The sequence below is a fragment of the Dromiciops gliroides genome, chromosome 2 (genome assembly GCF_019393635.1).
Source record: "Dromiciops gliroides isolate mDroGli1 chromosome 2, mDroGli1.pri, whole genome shotgun sequence".
NCBI classification, from domain to species: Eukaryota; Metazoa; Chordata; class Mammalia; order Microbiotheria; family Microbiotheriidae; genus Dromiciops; species Dromiciops gliroides.
In genome coordinates this window covers 273840538-273857302 of record NC_057862.1, presented here as the reverse complement: position 1 = coordinate 273857302, position 16765 = coordinate 273840538, and the positions used below count along the sequence as shown (strand labels likewise).

Below are 16765 nucleotides of genomic sequence, written 5' to 3'. Positions count from 1 at the left end.
GGGGGGGGTTGTTGTTGTTTTAAACAGAGACCTGGAGAAACAGTCAAATATGATGAGATGCCTAAAGTAACACACTGAATATATGGCTAAATCAGAATTGGATAGGATTTCATACATTACAAAAGCTGTATTCTTGGTATGGCAGAAAGGTTGTCAAGGTGTTGAACAAGACAGTTGGGACAGTATAGATAATCAGGCCCCTTCATAAGTTTCACCTTTAGAGAAATCAGTAGAGAGACAGGTTGTGCAGGTGTTCCGAGCTACCTCAAACAGGCAGCACTGGGGACGCTTTGCAAAACAAGAAGGTGGGGTAGGGTGTGCCTCTGCTCAATTCATCTGGCATTTACTTCCTTGTCCTCCACCCCCAGTGCCATGCTATCTTGGGCAGTTTCTTCCACTTCCCTTTCCCCATAATCTGGATCCCTCTCCCACTCGGTCTCCCTCCTTCACCTTTCCCGGACCGTATAATAGTAGGTAGGCAGTGGGATGCCCCGCAGGGGCCAGGGCAGGTCGCGCTTAAGTCTCCGGGGCTCCAGAGGCGGCGGGAGGCTGTCGTGGCTCGCCTAGGCCTCAGGGTGGCGCTCGAGTCGTGCAGCTGGAGCGCAGGTCGGGCCGGCGGGCGGGTGGGAGAGGAATACACAACTTGGATCTACACACTCACACACATACAGTCCCGGAGGCAGACGAGGGGCGGGCGGCTCCGTGACCAGGCCCACGAGTGGGGAGCGCGGTGAGATCCGGCTACGCCGCCGAAGCTGGAGGCGCGACCTCGAATCCTCTACCCCTGCGAGGGCTCGCCGTCTTCGAGCCTTGGCCTGGCGCAGTCGCCTCGGCCGGCGGGGAGCGGAGAGAAGGAAGCAGGCGGGCGCGCTCGGGCCAGCGGCAGCGCCAGACAAAGAGCGAGGCCCCCGGCTCCAGGTACCGGCCGGAGCTGGGCCCGAACCCCAGGCTAGGAGGCGGGGAGGATCTGCTGGCCCCTGCGGTCCGGAGCCCACCCAGTCGGCCCGGGCCTCTCCCTGGTGGCCGGCTGAACGCAGGCCCCGAGGCCGCAGTTGCTCCCACCACCACCTCCGCCCGCTAGCGCCCCATTCCCGCTGCCCTCCGAGCCAGAGCAGCGCGTCTGCCTGGGGCGAGGCTGGAGCCCGGAGCGGGCGGAGGCGGTGAGGGGGGAGGTCGGGTCAGGAGGAGTGTGGGGGGCCTGGAGGAAAGCAGGGAGCATTGGACCGGCAGAATGCAGGGCCCGGGAAGGAGAAAGGGGAGCTTAGGCCGGGTTATCCCGGGAGCCAGAGAGGACGGGGGAGCGCACTCAGGGAAGGATGCCGGAGACCGGCGGAGAGGCTCGGGGCTCAGAGCGCTGGCCGGGAGGAGTGTAGAGAGCCTGGAGGAGTGTAGAGAGCCTGGAGGACAGGGTGGTGCCTGGAGCCTGGAGGACAGAGGGGAGCGTCGGCCAGGAAGGCTGCAGGGAGCCGGAAGGGCCGAGGGGAGCATTGGCCGGGAAGGCTGCAGGGAGCCTGGAGGACAGAGGGGAGCATCGGCCGAGAGAGCTGCAGGGAGCCTGGAGGACAGAGGGGAGCATCGGCCGGGAGGGCTGCAGGGAGCCTGGACGACAGAGGGGGAGCGCACGCAGGAAGGGGTGCGGGGAACCGGCGGCGACGCTAGAGCCGGGTGCTCGGAGCACTGGCCCGGAGGGGGGCGGGGTGGGGCGGGGAGCGCTGGCAGGCTGGGATGGGGGTGGGGGGCGGCCGGGAGAGAGCGTGCAGCTGGTTCCGGGGGCCTCGGGATTCGGCCTCTGCGCTGACTCCGTCTTCTCCCCATTTTCCTCCGGGGCAGGCGGCGCCGCACGCGGAGGGAGGCCGACTGGGATCGCTCGAGCTCCATGTTGGGAAACGCAGCCGCCGCTGCCCCTCGTAGTTAGCCCAAGCCCGAGCTTTGTGCGGCCTGGGCAGCTCTGGTTGGGGGCCCAGCCCCGAACGACGATGGAGGCCCCGTCCCGACCCACCGGGGATATCCTGAGGCGGAATCCCCAGCACGACTACGAGCTGGTCCAGCGGGTGGGCAGTGGCACCTACGGGGACGTTTATAAGGTGAGCGACGCGAGTGAACACCTGGGCCTTTTACTCGCTTGGGACCATTGTCACTTTCCAGAGTGTGACTTTTTTCATCGTTGCATGCTGTGGAAGAACGGGTGTGTGTGTGTGTGTGTGTGTGTGTGTGTGTGTGTGTGTGTGTGTGAGGGGGGGGGAGGTCTTTGTGTTTGATTCCGTGGAGGAATATAACACGGAATCTCATTGATCAACCCCTGCTCATGGTTACTTGGCATTAAAAGCTTTGAACCTGTAGGATACACAACAGCTTTATCATAGAGTGACTTTCATTGTAGGCTAGTGTACACACAGTCAGATAGGTTTCCATTTGTTTTCCTACGGAGTTGTCATTAAAAGAATCTGCTTGCTTGCATGGATGGGTTCTGAATGAACTGGGAAATTCAGTCATGCTGTTTATGTTCCTTTGTAATCCAAGGAGTTAGTTTTCTGTAGAAAAGCTGGTTCTAATTTATACATGCCAAGTTTTAGTCCTGGACATTCTGAAATTAATGGAGTGGATCAGGTGACAGGCATATGTAAAATTAAAGTGAATGATGATAGCTTATTGAAGAATATGCCCATTGTTGTAAGGTGTAATAGAATGGGGAAGAGATCTGGTCACTCATAGCTTATTGATCCTGCTGGGGATACTTGGAAAGGCAGAGACACAATCCCTGCCCTCAAGGAACTTACATTCTAATTTCTTTTTCTTATGGGTGCCCTGACTAGCCCAAGGGACTAGTTCAGAATCAATTGCTGTTTTGTACATAGTGTATTGTACAAGCAGTGAAAACATACCTTCTTCTGTTTTTTGTTTTTCTTTTTCTCAACCTCCATTTAATATTTGAAAATTTTTCTTCATAATGGTATTTTGTTATTTTCCAGTTACAAGTAGGGATAGTTTTCAGCATTTGTTTTTATAAGATTTCTAGTTTCAAATTTTTCTCCCTCCCTCCCCCCTCCCCAAGACAGCAAGTAATCTGATGTAGGTTGTATATATATACATATATCACATTAAACATATTTCTGCATTAGTCATGCTGTGCAAGAAGTCTCAGAGCACAAGGGGAAAACCTCAAAAAACAAAAACAACAAAAAAAATAGAAATAGTATGGTTCAGTCTGCATCCAGATTCCACAGTTCTTTTTTCTGGATTTGGAGAGCATTTTCTATCATGAGTTCTTTGGAACTATTTTGAACCATTGTATAGCTGAGAAGAGTCAAATCTATCACAGTTGATCAACACACAATGTTGTTGATACTGTGTACAATGCTCTCCTGGTTCTGCTCATCTCACTCAGCATCAGTTCATGTAAGTCCTTCCAGGTTTCTCTGAAATCTGCCTGGCTCATCGTTTCTTACAGCACAATAGTATTCCACTACATTGCTCTACTACAACTTGTTCAGCCTTTCCCCAATTGATGGGCATCCCCATAATTTCCAATTCCTTGCTGCCACAAAAAGAGCAGCTATAAATATTTTTGTACATGTGAGTCCTTTTCCCTTTTTTATGATCTCTTTGGGAAAAAGATCTAATAGTGGTATTGCTGGGTCAAAGGGTATGCCCAACTTTATAGCCCTTTAGGCGTAAAGAATGGTTGGATCAGTTCACAGCTCCACCAACAATGCATGAGTGTTCCAATTTTTCCACAGCTTCTCCAACATTTATTATTTTCCTTTTTTTTGTCATATTAGACTTCCATTTAATATTAACAATTCCTATTTGTATCAGTATTCCTATGGGGTTAATACTCAGGATAGAGCTAATTTTTAGTCTTGTGTGTGCTCTTCAGTTGAAAAACATGGGTACATTTCATACATATTATTTTCCTGGTTTTATTTGAAATACAATTAGTCTTAGTGATTTAAATATGGTTTATCTATTTTTTTAGTACTGCATTTAATTTTTAGAATTTCAGAGTCACTTATACCTCACCTGCATATTTTTGGGCACAGTTTTGCAAACCAATTCTTTTTAATACCATATTTAATTTTGAATATTTTTATCTCCCTGTTTTTCCCATATCACATTTTTGGGAAGAAAATCAAGAAAAAGTATCTTTCTCATAATTCTTTCTCCCTTCTGTTTCCTTTTTCTCCTTAGTTCTTGAAATATCTACTACTTAATGACAGAAGGTGCATCTCTAAATTTTATCTGCTTGGTTTTTATACCAGGGTAGGCAAGACTTTAAATCAAAGGTAGAGTAAGGGGGGCAGGGCAGCTAGGTGGCACAGTGAATAAAGCACTGGCCCTGGATTTAGGAGGACCTTAGTTCAAATCCGACCTCAGACACTTGACACTTACTAGCTGTGTGACCCTGGGCAAGTCACTTAATAAATTAAAAAAATAAAAGGTAGAGTAACTAGGTAGGGTATTGGTAGAAAGGAGAGAAGAGCTAGCTAGCTAGTTAGTCAATAACTCCTTTCTCCACTCATCTGCTTCTCACCTTTTATCTTCCTTTTCCTCCCTCCACCAACCCAACCCCCAGTCTCTTTTTGCCCAGCTCACTTGGGTTGAGGAAACGGTTACCATATCCCTCTCATCCCTTCCTTGTCTCCCTTCTCTTTTCATCCCCACATTTTTTTTTTTCCTTTTGGGTGATGAACATAGCTTTCTTTAAAAAAAAAATATTGAACTATATTAGAGAGGGAAATCCAAAATGTAAACACAACTTTTCAGTTCTTTACAAGTCTCTTTCTTCCTTTTATAGCCACAGTAGATCCCTCAAATAAATGAATATGGGATCAAGAAGTGTTAGAGGATTTAAGTTTCAGCTAAAGATTACTGTGTAACTCAAGGCAGATTTTATTTTAGTTTTACTATATCTTAGTCAAGGAGGTAAGAATTCCACAGGTTAATAAAGTGGATTAGTCTTCCTATAAAAATGTATTTAGGAAGAGCATTGTACTACTACCTCACCCAAGACAAATATATTGAGTTGAATTTTGACTCCCCCCCCCTTCCCCTCTTTGTATTTGCATAATTGAATAGTATGCAAACTTATATTATTAGGTAGACTTAATAAATATTTGCTTTAGCTAACAGGAATTAATTACTAGAATATAGTCTGTTCCATGACTACTCTAAGAAAGATTTTCTCTCTTCTACATCAGAGGTCAGAGATCCTGATTCCTCTAAAAATAGATTTTATTGTTGTAATAAGTTTAGTGGCTTTTGGGATTACTCAGCAGTTTGTAAGAGGAAATCTTTCATATCACTTATTCAATATTAGCTGTTACCTTATTATACTTCATACTAAAAAAGTCCATCTTCTGAATATAGCCTAGAAATATGACTTTTGTGGATAAGATTATAAAATCCATCTGTTGGCAACTTATATAAAGATTTGGTGAAAATTTTTTTTTTCAGGTTGGGTTTGTTTGTTTGGATATTAGAGATGTATGTAGTAAAATGATAAATTTGGATTCAGGGAGTTTGCTGCACTGAGGTAGTTAGAAGTTTTCCAATATTTCTGTACTTTATGACTCATACAAAGAGATGTAATGTGAGCAGGAGCAGGAAATTAAGAAGGGCAGAGAGAAAAAGAAAGAAGGGCAAAAATGTTGGGAGTAAAAAAGACTGTGTTTTAAAATCGGCAAATTGTAATTGTAACCATTGTAAATCAGCTTTCAGTAGAAATTTAGCACGCCTAGGCATTGTTCTGGCACTCCAAGCATCAGTTAGCTATTACTGTACTGATATTTGCCCCAGCCAGGTTACAGTGGACAGATGCAAACCAGTAGGGCATTTGCTATAGAACAGCACTTTTCAGATTATTCCTTAACTTGGCCCTAGGGTGCCCCATTGACTTCTTGGGTAGGACTCTAGTGTATGGGCATTCCCTGAATGGCTTGGAATGATTGGCTTGTAGAACATCTTGCTATGACTAAGGATCTTCCAAGGCAGTTCTAGGATGATTTTAGGACTTAGTGGAAGGGACCCAATGATCTACAAATGTGGTTAGGGAACAATATTGTAGAGAATCAGGTTAACCTACAAGGGATGGATGTTTGTTGCCAACTTCTGACCTTTTCTTAGAAAGCATTGGTTGTCTAAGTATTCATTCTCTGGCAGGTGCCTGATTGTCAGTCCACAGAGAGCATCACATTGTATCACTCTGCTCCATCACCTAAGCCAGTTAGAGGGCCCCTAAATTTAAGAGGACAGGAGGAGTTTGAGAGGAGTTACAATGAGATTTTCAATAAGTTTTGGGGAGATGGAAAAGAAAAACATAGATGCCAGTAATGCTTTAAAGCTGTGGGTCTCGACCCCATATAGGGTCATATAACTGAATGTGGGGGTCAAGAAATTTGGCAACAGTAAACGGTTGTGTATACCTATTTTTTTATATACCTATATACCCAGGGTGGTGTAAAAATTTCTCAGCTGAAAACAGGTCTCAAAGTTTAAGAAGCCCTGTTTTAGGTAATAGCAACTAGTAGAGTTGGGTTGTTGTTGTTTTTTAACTCCTGAAATTGACTTCTGCTAAACATGTATATGACATTCCTATCTTAAGATAGAGACCTGCCACTCTGATCTTCTTTTTTTTTTTTAGTGAGGCAATTGGGGTTAAGTGACTTGCCCAGGGTCACACAGCTAGTGTTAAGTGTCTGAGGCCAGATTTGAACTCAGGTACTCCTGACTCCAGGGCTGATGCTCTATCCACTGTGCCACCTAGCTGCCCCCTCTGATCTTCTTTTGATAGACTTTGATGGATTATGATAAATCAGGCATTATTAGCACAGTGTTTGGCACAGAATAATCATTTAATAAATGTTTTGCTTTAGACCAGACATTTTCATTGATTCTTGGGCCATGCTAGATCTTATGTGATCTTAATTGAGCCCTAGACATGGAGTCCCAAAAGCTTGATTTTGAATTCTGACATTGCTGCTTAATAAGTGACTTTGGGAAAGTCAATTAATATCTCTGAACTTTAATTTTCTCCTTTGTAAAATGGAGATAGTATTGCTAACTGTACCAGAATTTACAAGAATTGAATGAAATTGATTATGTCAAGCAGACTGTAAACGCTAACGTGCTATATAACAGTACTACTTATGTAGTCCTGGTGAAGCCCTTGTAGTATAAGGGTATAAAGGAGGGACATGGAAAAGGATTAGAAAAAGCTTTAAGGGGGGCAGCTAGGTGTCGCAGTGGATAGAGCACCGGCCCTGGAGTCAGGAGTACCTGAGTTCATATCCTGCCTCAGACACTTAACACTTACTTAGCTGTGTAAGTCACTTACTTACTTGGGTAAGTCACTTAACCCCAATTGCCTCACCAAAAAGAAAAAAAAAGAGCTTTAAGCACCCCAGTTTACTTGTCTAGTATATTGGGCTATGTGAGTTGTCTTTACTCCAACTAAATTAAAAACTTGGGGGAATTAAGGGTGTTTGGCTCCCATTACCGTTCTTCATTCTTCTGGACTAATTTTAGAATGCATCAATTAGTATACTACAAGCTATTTGCAATTTTTAATTAAGTTAGATTTAACCTCTGGGTTGCAGTTTACTAAATCGTGTCTTTAGAGATCAGTCTCTATTTGTTTTAAGTATAGCTTTAGAAACAATATTTTCTTCTTCTATTATGTGAGAACAAGTACTTCCTATAAATTTCAAGTGCTGGGGCAGCTAGGTGGCGCAGTGGATAGAGCACCAGCCCTGGATTCAGGAGGACCTGAGTTCAAATCTGGCTTAAGACAGTTAACACTTACTAGCTGTGTGACCCTGGGCAAGTCACTTAACCCCAATTGCCCTGCCCCCCCCAATAATAATAATAATAATAATAATAATAATAATAATAATAATAAATCTTAAAAAAAATTTCAAGTGCTGATCAAGTCTGAAGGATGTGTAATAGTTCTGAGTTTTGGGGGAAACTGGAAAGTAGGTGCAAACATTTGAAATATACAATATTATCAAGTCTGATTTACTGCTTTCTGATGCTAGCTTTCATAGTCAGGTAAGTTTAATCTTGTGACTTGCTGCTAATTTTTATTTTCTGCAGCAAATTTTTTTTGACAATAACAAAATTCATGACAAAAATTAATTTCAAATATAGATGGAAAAATTAGAGACAATACTGAATAGTACTCTTGTGGGAAGAATCCTGAAAACATTTTGGAATAATGGGAAAGAATTAGCAACAGAAAGGAGAGATAAAAGCCTATTCCACTTCTTAAATAGAAAAGTCAGAACTTGTGCTATTCTTCTTGACAAATTACGTTTGAAATATTAGAAAATTTTGAATTAATTTGTGTGAAAATAGTTGCAACAGAATGTTAGCATTTTCCTTATCTGCTTTAGTGGTTTGTAAAGTTCTTGGAAAAAGTTTTTTTTTTTAAATAAGTATAGAATATTACTATTGTTATTGATGTTATAATTTACTGTCTTACTGTAACTCACCTAATGGACTTCTTCATAGTATTCCCTTGCCTTGCTGTTAGGGAAGCAAGAGTGTTTACAAAACTTTATCCAGTCTCTCCAAGTTTTATTGGATTACTTAATTTTTATTCAGTGATTTTGGAGAATGTGTGATTGATTTTGCATCACAAAATTACAGACTTAGAGAGGAACCTTCCAGGAATCTTGCACAATCTATTCCTGAAAGGAATCCCTGTTATACTATACCTGATAAAAGGTCTTTGAGTCTCTGCTTGAAGGCCTCCAAAAGGGGTTCCCACCACCTTCCAAAGCCACCATTTTATTTTTTATCATCTATATGGCTTTTAAAAAAATTCTTCTTATTTTTATTAAGTAAAAACACATCAACCGACAATATCCATATGAAAAGAACAAAAAAGGAGGATTTAATGTGTAAACTAAATCTGTATTATTTATGGCTTATATACCCTGAAACTGTTCTTCTTGTCTTTGTGTCCCAAACTTCCTTCTGTTCACTTCTATGTATTTAAAAAAATTGTTAATTGTTAATTGATACTTGTTCCTTCTTTTGGGGGTGGCATAAACAGTTATGCCACTGCTATCCCACTGTGTTCTACAACTCCCCTTTCCTTTTTCCCCCAAATAAAAGTCCTGCCTTCTAACAAGTATAGTCAAGAAAAACAAATTCACAGATATAATCCATGTTTTATGTTCTTTGTACACATGAATAATTTTGTGTACAAAGAACAGAAAATGGAAATTATATATGAAACCACAATTTTCATTATGACTTGGGTTTTTTAAAGCATATATTAATTTTGACATGTTAGGTTCAAAGCTGTTTCTTGTCCTGTTACCCTTTGAATCTTATTTTGCTCTCTGTTGCTCTCTGTTGTGCATTTTCTTTCATTGTTTCATTGACTGTCTCATAGTTCAGCAAAACACATTAGCCATGCCTGAAATTATATATCTCATTCTTTATCTTTAGTCTATCTGTCAGTAGTTAGGAAGAATGCTTCATCATATATCCCCAGGAGTCTTGGTTGACCACTGTGTTGATCAAAGTTTTATAAAATTGTTTTTTTGTTTTTTTTAACAAAACATTATTGTAGTCATTGTATAAATTACCCTGGTTCTGTTCTCTGAGTCTTCCCAAATTTCTCTGAAACTTTCTCTTTTGTCATTTGACATTTCTTTGTCATTCAGGATTCCGTTGCATTTATAATATATTACTATAAATTGTTCAGCCATTTTCCAGTTGATGAATACTCAGTTTTCAGTTCTCCTATAACAAAAGATGCTAAATGTTTTTGTACATAAATTCCTTTCTTTTTGTTTTTTGATCACTTTGAGTATATGTATATGCCTAGTAGAAGTATAGATAGGTTAAAGATTATGTAGAGTTTAGTGACTTGTTAGGTACAGTTCAAAATTGCTTTCCAGAAAGTTCTCATCAATTTATAGTTCTACCAATAATGCATTAGTGGGCTTGTCTTCCCACTGCCCCTCCAACAGTTTTCATTTTTTGTCATCTTTGCCCACATGATAGGTGTGATTTGGAACCTCAGTTTTAATGTGCATTTCAATTTTTTTTTTGCCTGGGGCATTGAGGGTTAAGTGACTTGCCCAGGGTCACACGGCTTGTAAGTGTCAGGTGTCTGAGGCCAGATTTGAACTCAGGTCCTCCTGACTCCAGGGGCGGTACTTTATCCACTGTGCCACTTAGCTGCCCCCAATTTGCATTTCACTTGCTAGTGATTTGGAGCATTTTTTTTAATATAGATGTTGGATAGCTTGCTTTTTTTTTTAAAGAAAATTGTTCATATCCTGTGACCTACGTATTGGAGAATGGCTGTTATTTTTATACATTTGAACTCCTTATAAACTTGCAAAAATTTTTTCCTAGTTGTTTTTCTTCCAATTCCAACTGAACTGATTTTGTTTGGCAAAAGGTTTTTTGTTTTCTTTTTTAAACTTTAATTTTTAATTTAACAAGCACTTACTTTCTCTTCTGCAAAGACTCATATGAAATGGTATATAGAATGAAGTCAATAGAACAATTTGTGGAGTGACAACAAAGATTTAACCCTGGGGCAATTCCCAGCCACAATTTTAAATGAGGAAACTGTTACCCATTCCTTTTAATGAATAGGTGGGTTATAGACTCAGGATGCAGAATGAGACATAGATTTGTGGACATGGTCAATGTGGGAATTTGTTTTACTTGAATAAAGCTTTTCAGTTTTATTTACTGTAGTCAGGGAGAACTGTGGTCAAATCTGTCTTCAGACATTTAGGATCTGTGTGACCTTAGATAAGTTGCTTACCTCTGTTTGCTTCAGTTTTTTAATCTGTAAAATGGGAATAATAATAGCACCTATCTCTCGGGGTTGTGAGGATTGAATGAGATAATTTCTGCCACAAAGTGAGCACTATATGTTAGCCATTTTTCTTATTACTACCATTCCTCCTCCATCTTCTCCTCAAAGTATCTTCCTACCTGACATAGTAGTTTCCTAATAAGTGCTTGTTGACTCATGAGCCATTCTCTCCCATGTTTGGTCATAAAATTATACCCTATCCATTCTTGTAAAAGGTATCTTTCTCTTCCAGTTTGTTTGCGCTATAAACTTTTATATATAGAGCTTATCTAGGTTTTTGGTGTGAGATTGTTGTTTGTCTTTCATTTGAAGAGTAAGTGATATCAGGAGGTGATGACTTGCAGTGAATTGGAGTTAAGTGAGGCAGGGCTGTGCAAAGTAACCAACCTCACTCTCCTCCAGAGCCATCTGGGTCCAGTGGCAAGATATAGATCAGGACAGCTGGAGGTGGCCTTGGATGTTTAAGGCAATGGGGGTGACTTGCCGAGGGTCACACTGCTAGTAAGTGTCTGAGGTGAGACTTGAACTCGGGTCCTCCCAACTTCAGGGCCAGTGCTCTATTCACTGTGCCACCTAGCTGCCCCACTATATGATGCTGGGTTATATCCAACTTCTGTCAGACTGCATTCCAGTTTTCTCGGCAGTTTTTGTCAAAAAAGGAATCCTTACAGTGAGTCCTTACTCATGATAAAAATGCTGTTCCCCTTCAGAACCCTTGAGGACAGATTGAAGCCTCTATTTTTTCACTTTATTTTTCATGTTTCCTTCCCCCAATATGGCAAATGCCACCAAATAAGTTAATTTATGTAGTGTGAGATTCAAAATTGGATATACAAGTATTAAACTCCCCCTTTTAACTTTTCCCTTATATGTATATCTCCCAGACCACTAAGAAAAAGAAGCCTCTGAGCTTTAATCAGTGAGGGATTAGTTTTTATGGCTTGGGAATTAATTAGACAACAAAAGGTGATACCAATTAGGGAAATAGGAAAGTAGAAATACAAATGAATAATCTCAGATCTAAGCTTGGTCTATTTTCCTTTATAAAACTCACCCAATCCCAAACTGCCCGCCAGGCCGAGAACCAGCACACTCAAATCCGAGCACAAGTCACGGCTAAGTTGAAAAGCCAGAGAGAGAGCGAACTTCCGTTCCTCCATCAATTTTAAGCTGGCATGCTGGAAGTTTGTTGCAGTCTCCTCCCCAAAAGGGAGGTCCTTCAAAAGCCGCTTCAGTAGCATGCGCTCAACTTTCAAATGATTCAACTAAAACTTCCATTTTTTACCACATGCCTCCACCCACCGAGTGAGTTGATCAACTATAACAAGGCAAAATATATAATGTCCTGCTTTTGGCATTGTAATATAGTCAATTCGCAAGTGCTCAAAGGGTGTATATGCTAGAGGACGACCTCCATAAGCTTTGGCCTTAAAAGCATGCTGATTATAGAATTGATGTGGAACAGCTCGAGCAGATTCAAGATGCTGTGTTAGTCACACCTGGTGCTATCCAGGTTCTCTTGATAGAGTCCACAATGCCTTGTGTGCCAAAATGACCTTTTCTGTAAATAAAGAGACATACCTGGTGATAGAACTTCCAGGGAAGAAGTGGTTTTCCCTTCAAAGACATCCAGACTCCATTGATCTGTTTTGCCTTAAATCTTATTTTCTACCTTTATACTTCAGAATCATCATAGGTTATTATATTCTGTTATTTTTGACTGTTTCATCAAGGAAATGCCCCATTTCTTGAAGAAACAAAGCGGGGACTGTAATGATTGGAATGACGCCACCTGCTGGAGACTTACTGTAGAAAAGCTCCGCCATGAGGTGAAAGTCTCTGAGGGCAAGACCATGAGTCTTTTCTTTGGCATCAGGAAGTGATGTTTGCTTGTGGGAGGAAGAAGGGGGAGGCTGGCACTCTGACTCGCTCTCTTTCCTGTGGACTCTGGCAGAGAACGGAGCTAGAAATGCTCTCTCCCTTTAATAGATAGATGAATCAGGCCTTTCTCTCTTTACCAAATTCTTATTCTTCTTAATAAATGCTTAAAAGTCTAACTCTTGCTAAAGCTTATAATTTATTGGCGACCACTCATTAGAGATTTTAGACAGACTAGCTAGAATTTTAGCCTTAACAGTAGTGTCATTTTTATTATATTGGTTTGGTCTATACATGAGCAAATAATATTTAAAAATTTATTTAGGTATGTATTTCTGTAAGGAGTATTTCCTATTGAATTCACATAGTTTCTTTGTGTGTCTTGATAGGTACACTCCTAAATACATTTTGTAGCTATTTTGAATGAAATTTCTGTATCTCTACCTATTGTTTTTTGTTTTGTTTTGGCTAACATAAAGAAAGACTGAGGGTTATGTGGGCTTATTATGTCTTGGAGATTTTGCTAAAGTTATATTTTTATATCAGTTAATTTTTAGTTGTTTTTCTGGGCTCCCTAGAGAGTCCACATATCATCTAAAAAAAACCCCAGTAATTTTGTTTCCCTTTTGTCTATGCTTAGTTCTTGTTTTTCTTGTTGTATTGCTGTAGCAATTCCCGCCACTATGTCAAATAGTGATGATAATAGACATCTTTTGTTTCTGATTTGATTAGAAAAGACTTTTCCTTTATCTTTACCATGCTAGCTATTGGTTTGAAATAGTTACTGTTTATCCTATTAACAAAAGTTCTTTCCTGTGCTTTTTTCCATGTTTTTGACCAAAACGGGTATTATATTTCATCAAAAGGGTTTTTTTGTTTTCCATTGATATAATCATAGAATTTTGATTTTTTTATTAATGTGGTATATTATGTTTTTAATTTTCCTAATATTGAACCAGTCCTGCATTTTGAACATAAATTGAACCTGGTTATAGTGCATACAGTTTAAAATATATTGTTGTAGCCTCTTTGCCAGTATTTATTTTAAAAATTTGCATCAATATTCATTAGGCATATTGTTCTATAGCTTTCTTTCTCTTTTGTTTTTCCCTGGTTTAGGTATCAAGATCATGTTTATATTATAGTTATAAGTCTCTTCTTTTTTAGCAAGTTTATGAAATATTGTGGTTGCATGTTGTGGTGATGTAACCCCTATTTTGAAGCAGGCTAGAATAACTTGTGTTCTGGAGTTCTGAACTAAAGTAAGACTAAGCTGATCAGGTGTCCTTCCTAAGTCCAGGACAAATATAGTAAACCCTGGGCAGGGAGCCACCATACTGTCCAAGGAAGGGTGAACTGATCCTGGTTGGAAATAGAGTAAGCCAAAGATCCTTTGTCAGCTAGTAGTAGGATTGGGCCAATCAGTGGCCTCTACACTTCTAGTCTGGGTGAGATAGGGATAACCAGTCTCTATCTCTGTTTCTTTCTCTTTTTCTTTCTCTTTCCACAGACACACTTCTGTCCATCCATCCATCCATGTTCATTATTCTTAATGTTTGCTAGAACTTTTTTTTCCTGTGGGAGTTCATCTATGACTTGTCTGATTTATTTTCTGAAATTGGTTTATTTAAATTCTTATTTGTCATGTTAATCTCCGTGTTTTATATTTTTGCTACTGTTAATTCATTACCTCTAAGTTATCAGGGCAATATAGTTTCTGATAGTCTCATTTATTTCATCTTCAATGTTGTGAATTCTTTTTTGTTTTCATTTTTGATATAAGCAATTTAAGTTTCCCCCTCTTTTTTGTCAGTCTATTAGTTTAAAAATGTTGCTCCTAGTTTTATTTATTTTTTTCTTGATTCCAGTTTTATTAATATCTTTGATTTTCAGAATTTATTTGATAACTATTTGGGGTTTTAAAATTTGTTGCTTTTCTAGATTTATTTTTATTTTTAATCTTGTATGCCTAATTCTGGTGGCTTTTTTCTAATTGATTTTCATAAGTTTTTATCTCTAAGATATAAATTTTCCCCTAAGATTTTTTTCTAGCTGAATGCCAAAAGTTTTGGCATAGCTTTATTGTCGTTAGTTTCTTTGATGGTATTTTTTATTACTTCTATGATTTGTTCTTTGGCCCGCTAATTCTTTAAGACTGAATTAATTAGACTCCAATTTATTTGAATATTTTCCTCAAAGATCTTTTACTGAACATAATTTTTATTTCATTGTGGTCAGTAAAGAATGAATTCAGTATTTCTGCTTTCTGTCTTGTTGAGCTTTTTATGCTTTAAAACCTGATAAGTTTTTTTTAAAAAGTGCCATGTTTGATTGATATTTATTTATGTAATATCCTTGCCCCCCTTTAAGTTTTCTAAAGTTCTGTTCTGGTCCATAACTTTTTTCTATGCTTATCTTTTTTTTTTTCCTAATTTTTTTTATCTTTTGCTTAGATTTGTCTTGGTATAAGAGATACATTAAGTTCCTCCACTATGATAGTTTTTGTTTCTATTTCTCTCTGGAATTTGATTTTTTCTTTACTTATTTAGAAGCTATGTCATTTGAAGCACATACATTAATAAATGAGTAAATGAAAAAGAATTTAGAGTTTACTATGTACCAAGCACTATGTTAAGTTCCAGGAATAAAATAGCAAAAGCAAGACAGTCTCTGATTTCAAGAAACTCACATTTTAATTGGAGAGACAACACATGAAGAGAATTCATCTGCATGAAAAATGGAAAGTATTAGAAGTATGAGTTCAGTAGTGAGGCAGATGGAAAAGTTTAGAGATCCTTAGATCATTAATACTACTACCTCTGCTTTCTTGAGTTTAGTGGGAACATAGATTTTGCTTTAGTACCTTCTTTTAATTGGGTGAATCTTTATTTCAAATGTATTTCTTCTAGATGACATTGTTGCTTTCTTCTTTCTAATCCATTCTGCTATCTTCCATCCATTTTATGGTGTGATTATCCCATTCGACCTGTTTACATTCATGGTTATGATTTTAAATGGTATTTCCCTCTGCCCTGTGATCTTGTATTTTTTCCTCTTTGTTCCCTGACACCCCTTCCCCTTCTTACCCAGAAGTTGGTTAAAGAGGAATGTGCGTATTAACACTAGTGATGTTAATTGACTTGAACTGTTTTAACTCTACTGCTCCTCTTCTCAGTGCCCCTCTTTCCTCATAGGTTTTTATTCTTTTTTTCCTTCTAATCTCTCCCCAAGTGCTCCATCCTCCAACTTTGAACTTTGTTTTGCTTATGAATACTCCCTCACCTCTTCTACTTATTCTTTCTACTCTCCCACTTTTCTGTTGAGTATTATCTGCTTCTATTTCAAACTCTTTGAGTATGTATGTGTTTTTTATTCTTTCTTTATCCAGTTCAAATGAAAGATTCATGTGATGCTGGTTCTACCTAGCTCTTCTTCAATATTTGTATATTATTCATCTCATATATCTACTGTGTGAGATAATAAATTCCCTTTCCCCTCCAATTTATTTTCTCTCCCAAGACCCTCAAAACAAAACAAAACAAAACAACCCCAGGCCCTTTCTAGCAATTCAGCTCCCTCAATTCAGCTCCCTCTATGACCCTTGTAGTCATTAGGGTTCTGGGAAGACACTAGTTTCTTCTATTAGATTAAAGAATAAATTATCATATAGTCCTATCCAGTTGTTCAAATTTACCTTTCTATGTTTCTTTTGATTCCTGCAGTTGCATTTCACAATTTCTACTCTGTTCTGGCCTTTTCACCAGGAATGATTGGAAATCGTCTATTTCGTTAAAGGGCCTTTTTTGGGGGGGGCAGGGCAATGAGGGTTAAGTGACTTGCCCAGGATCACGCAATTAGTGTCAAGTGTCTGTGGCCAGATTTGAACTCAGGTCCTCTTGAAATCCAGGGTCTGTACTTTATCCATTGTGCCATCTAGCTGCTCCCAAAGGGCTTGCTGGGTAGGTCTTGCCATATAATATGATGAATCTGAGAATCTCTTTACTTGGCTCTCTTTTCCAGGTTAGTCATTTTTGA

General features: G+C 39.6%; 1 protein-coding gene across 3 annotated transcripts in view; it reads left to right on the top strand.

The window, feature by feature from the left end:
- Window positions 1–648: 648 nt before the first annotated feature.
- Window positions 649–16765, top strand: part of MAP4K5 (mitogen-activated protein kinase kinase kinase kinase 5) — a 199401-nt gene continuing 183284 nt past the window's right edge. For 2 of the 3 annotated variants that reach the window (XM_043985685.1, XM_043985683.1), the window contains exons 1-2: window positions 649–918; window positions 1831–2084. In XM_043985685.1, the coding sequence (XP_043841620.1) occupies window positions 1977–2084 (108 nt within the window). In that variant the 5' untranslated portion in view covers window positions 649–918; window positions 1831–1976. Of the gene's footprint in view, window positions 919–1756; window positions 2085–16765 lie in introns of those variants that run through there. The other variant, XM_043985684.1, reaches the window with a different exon arrangement.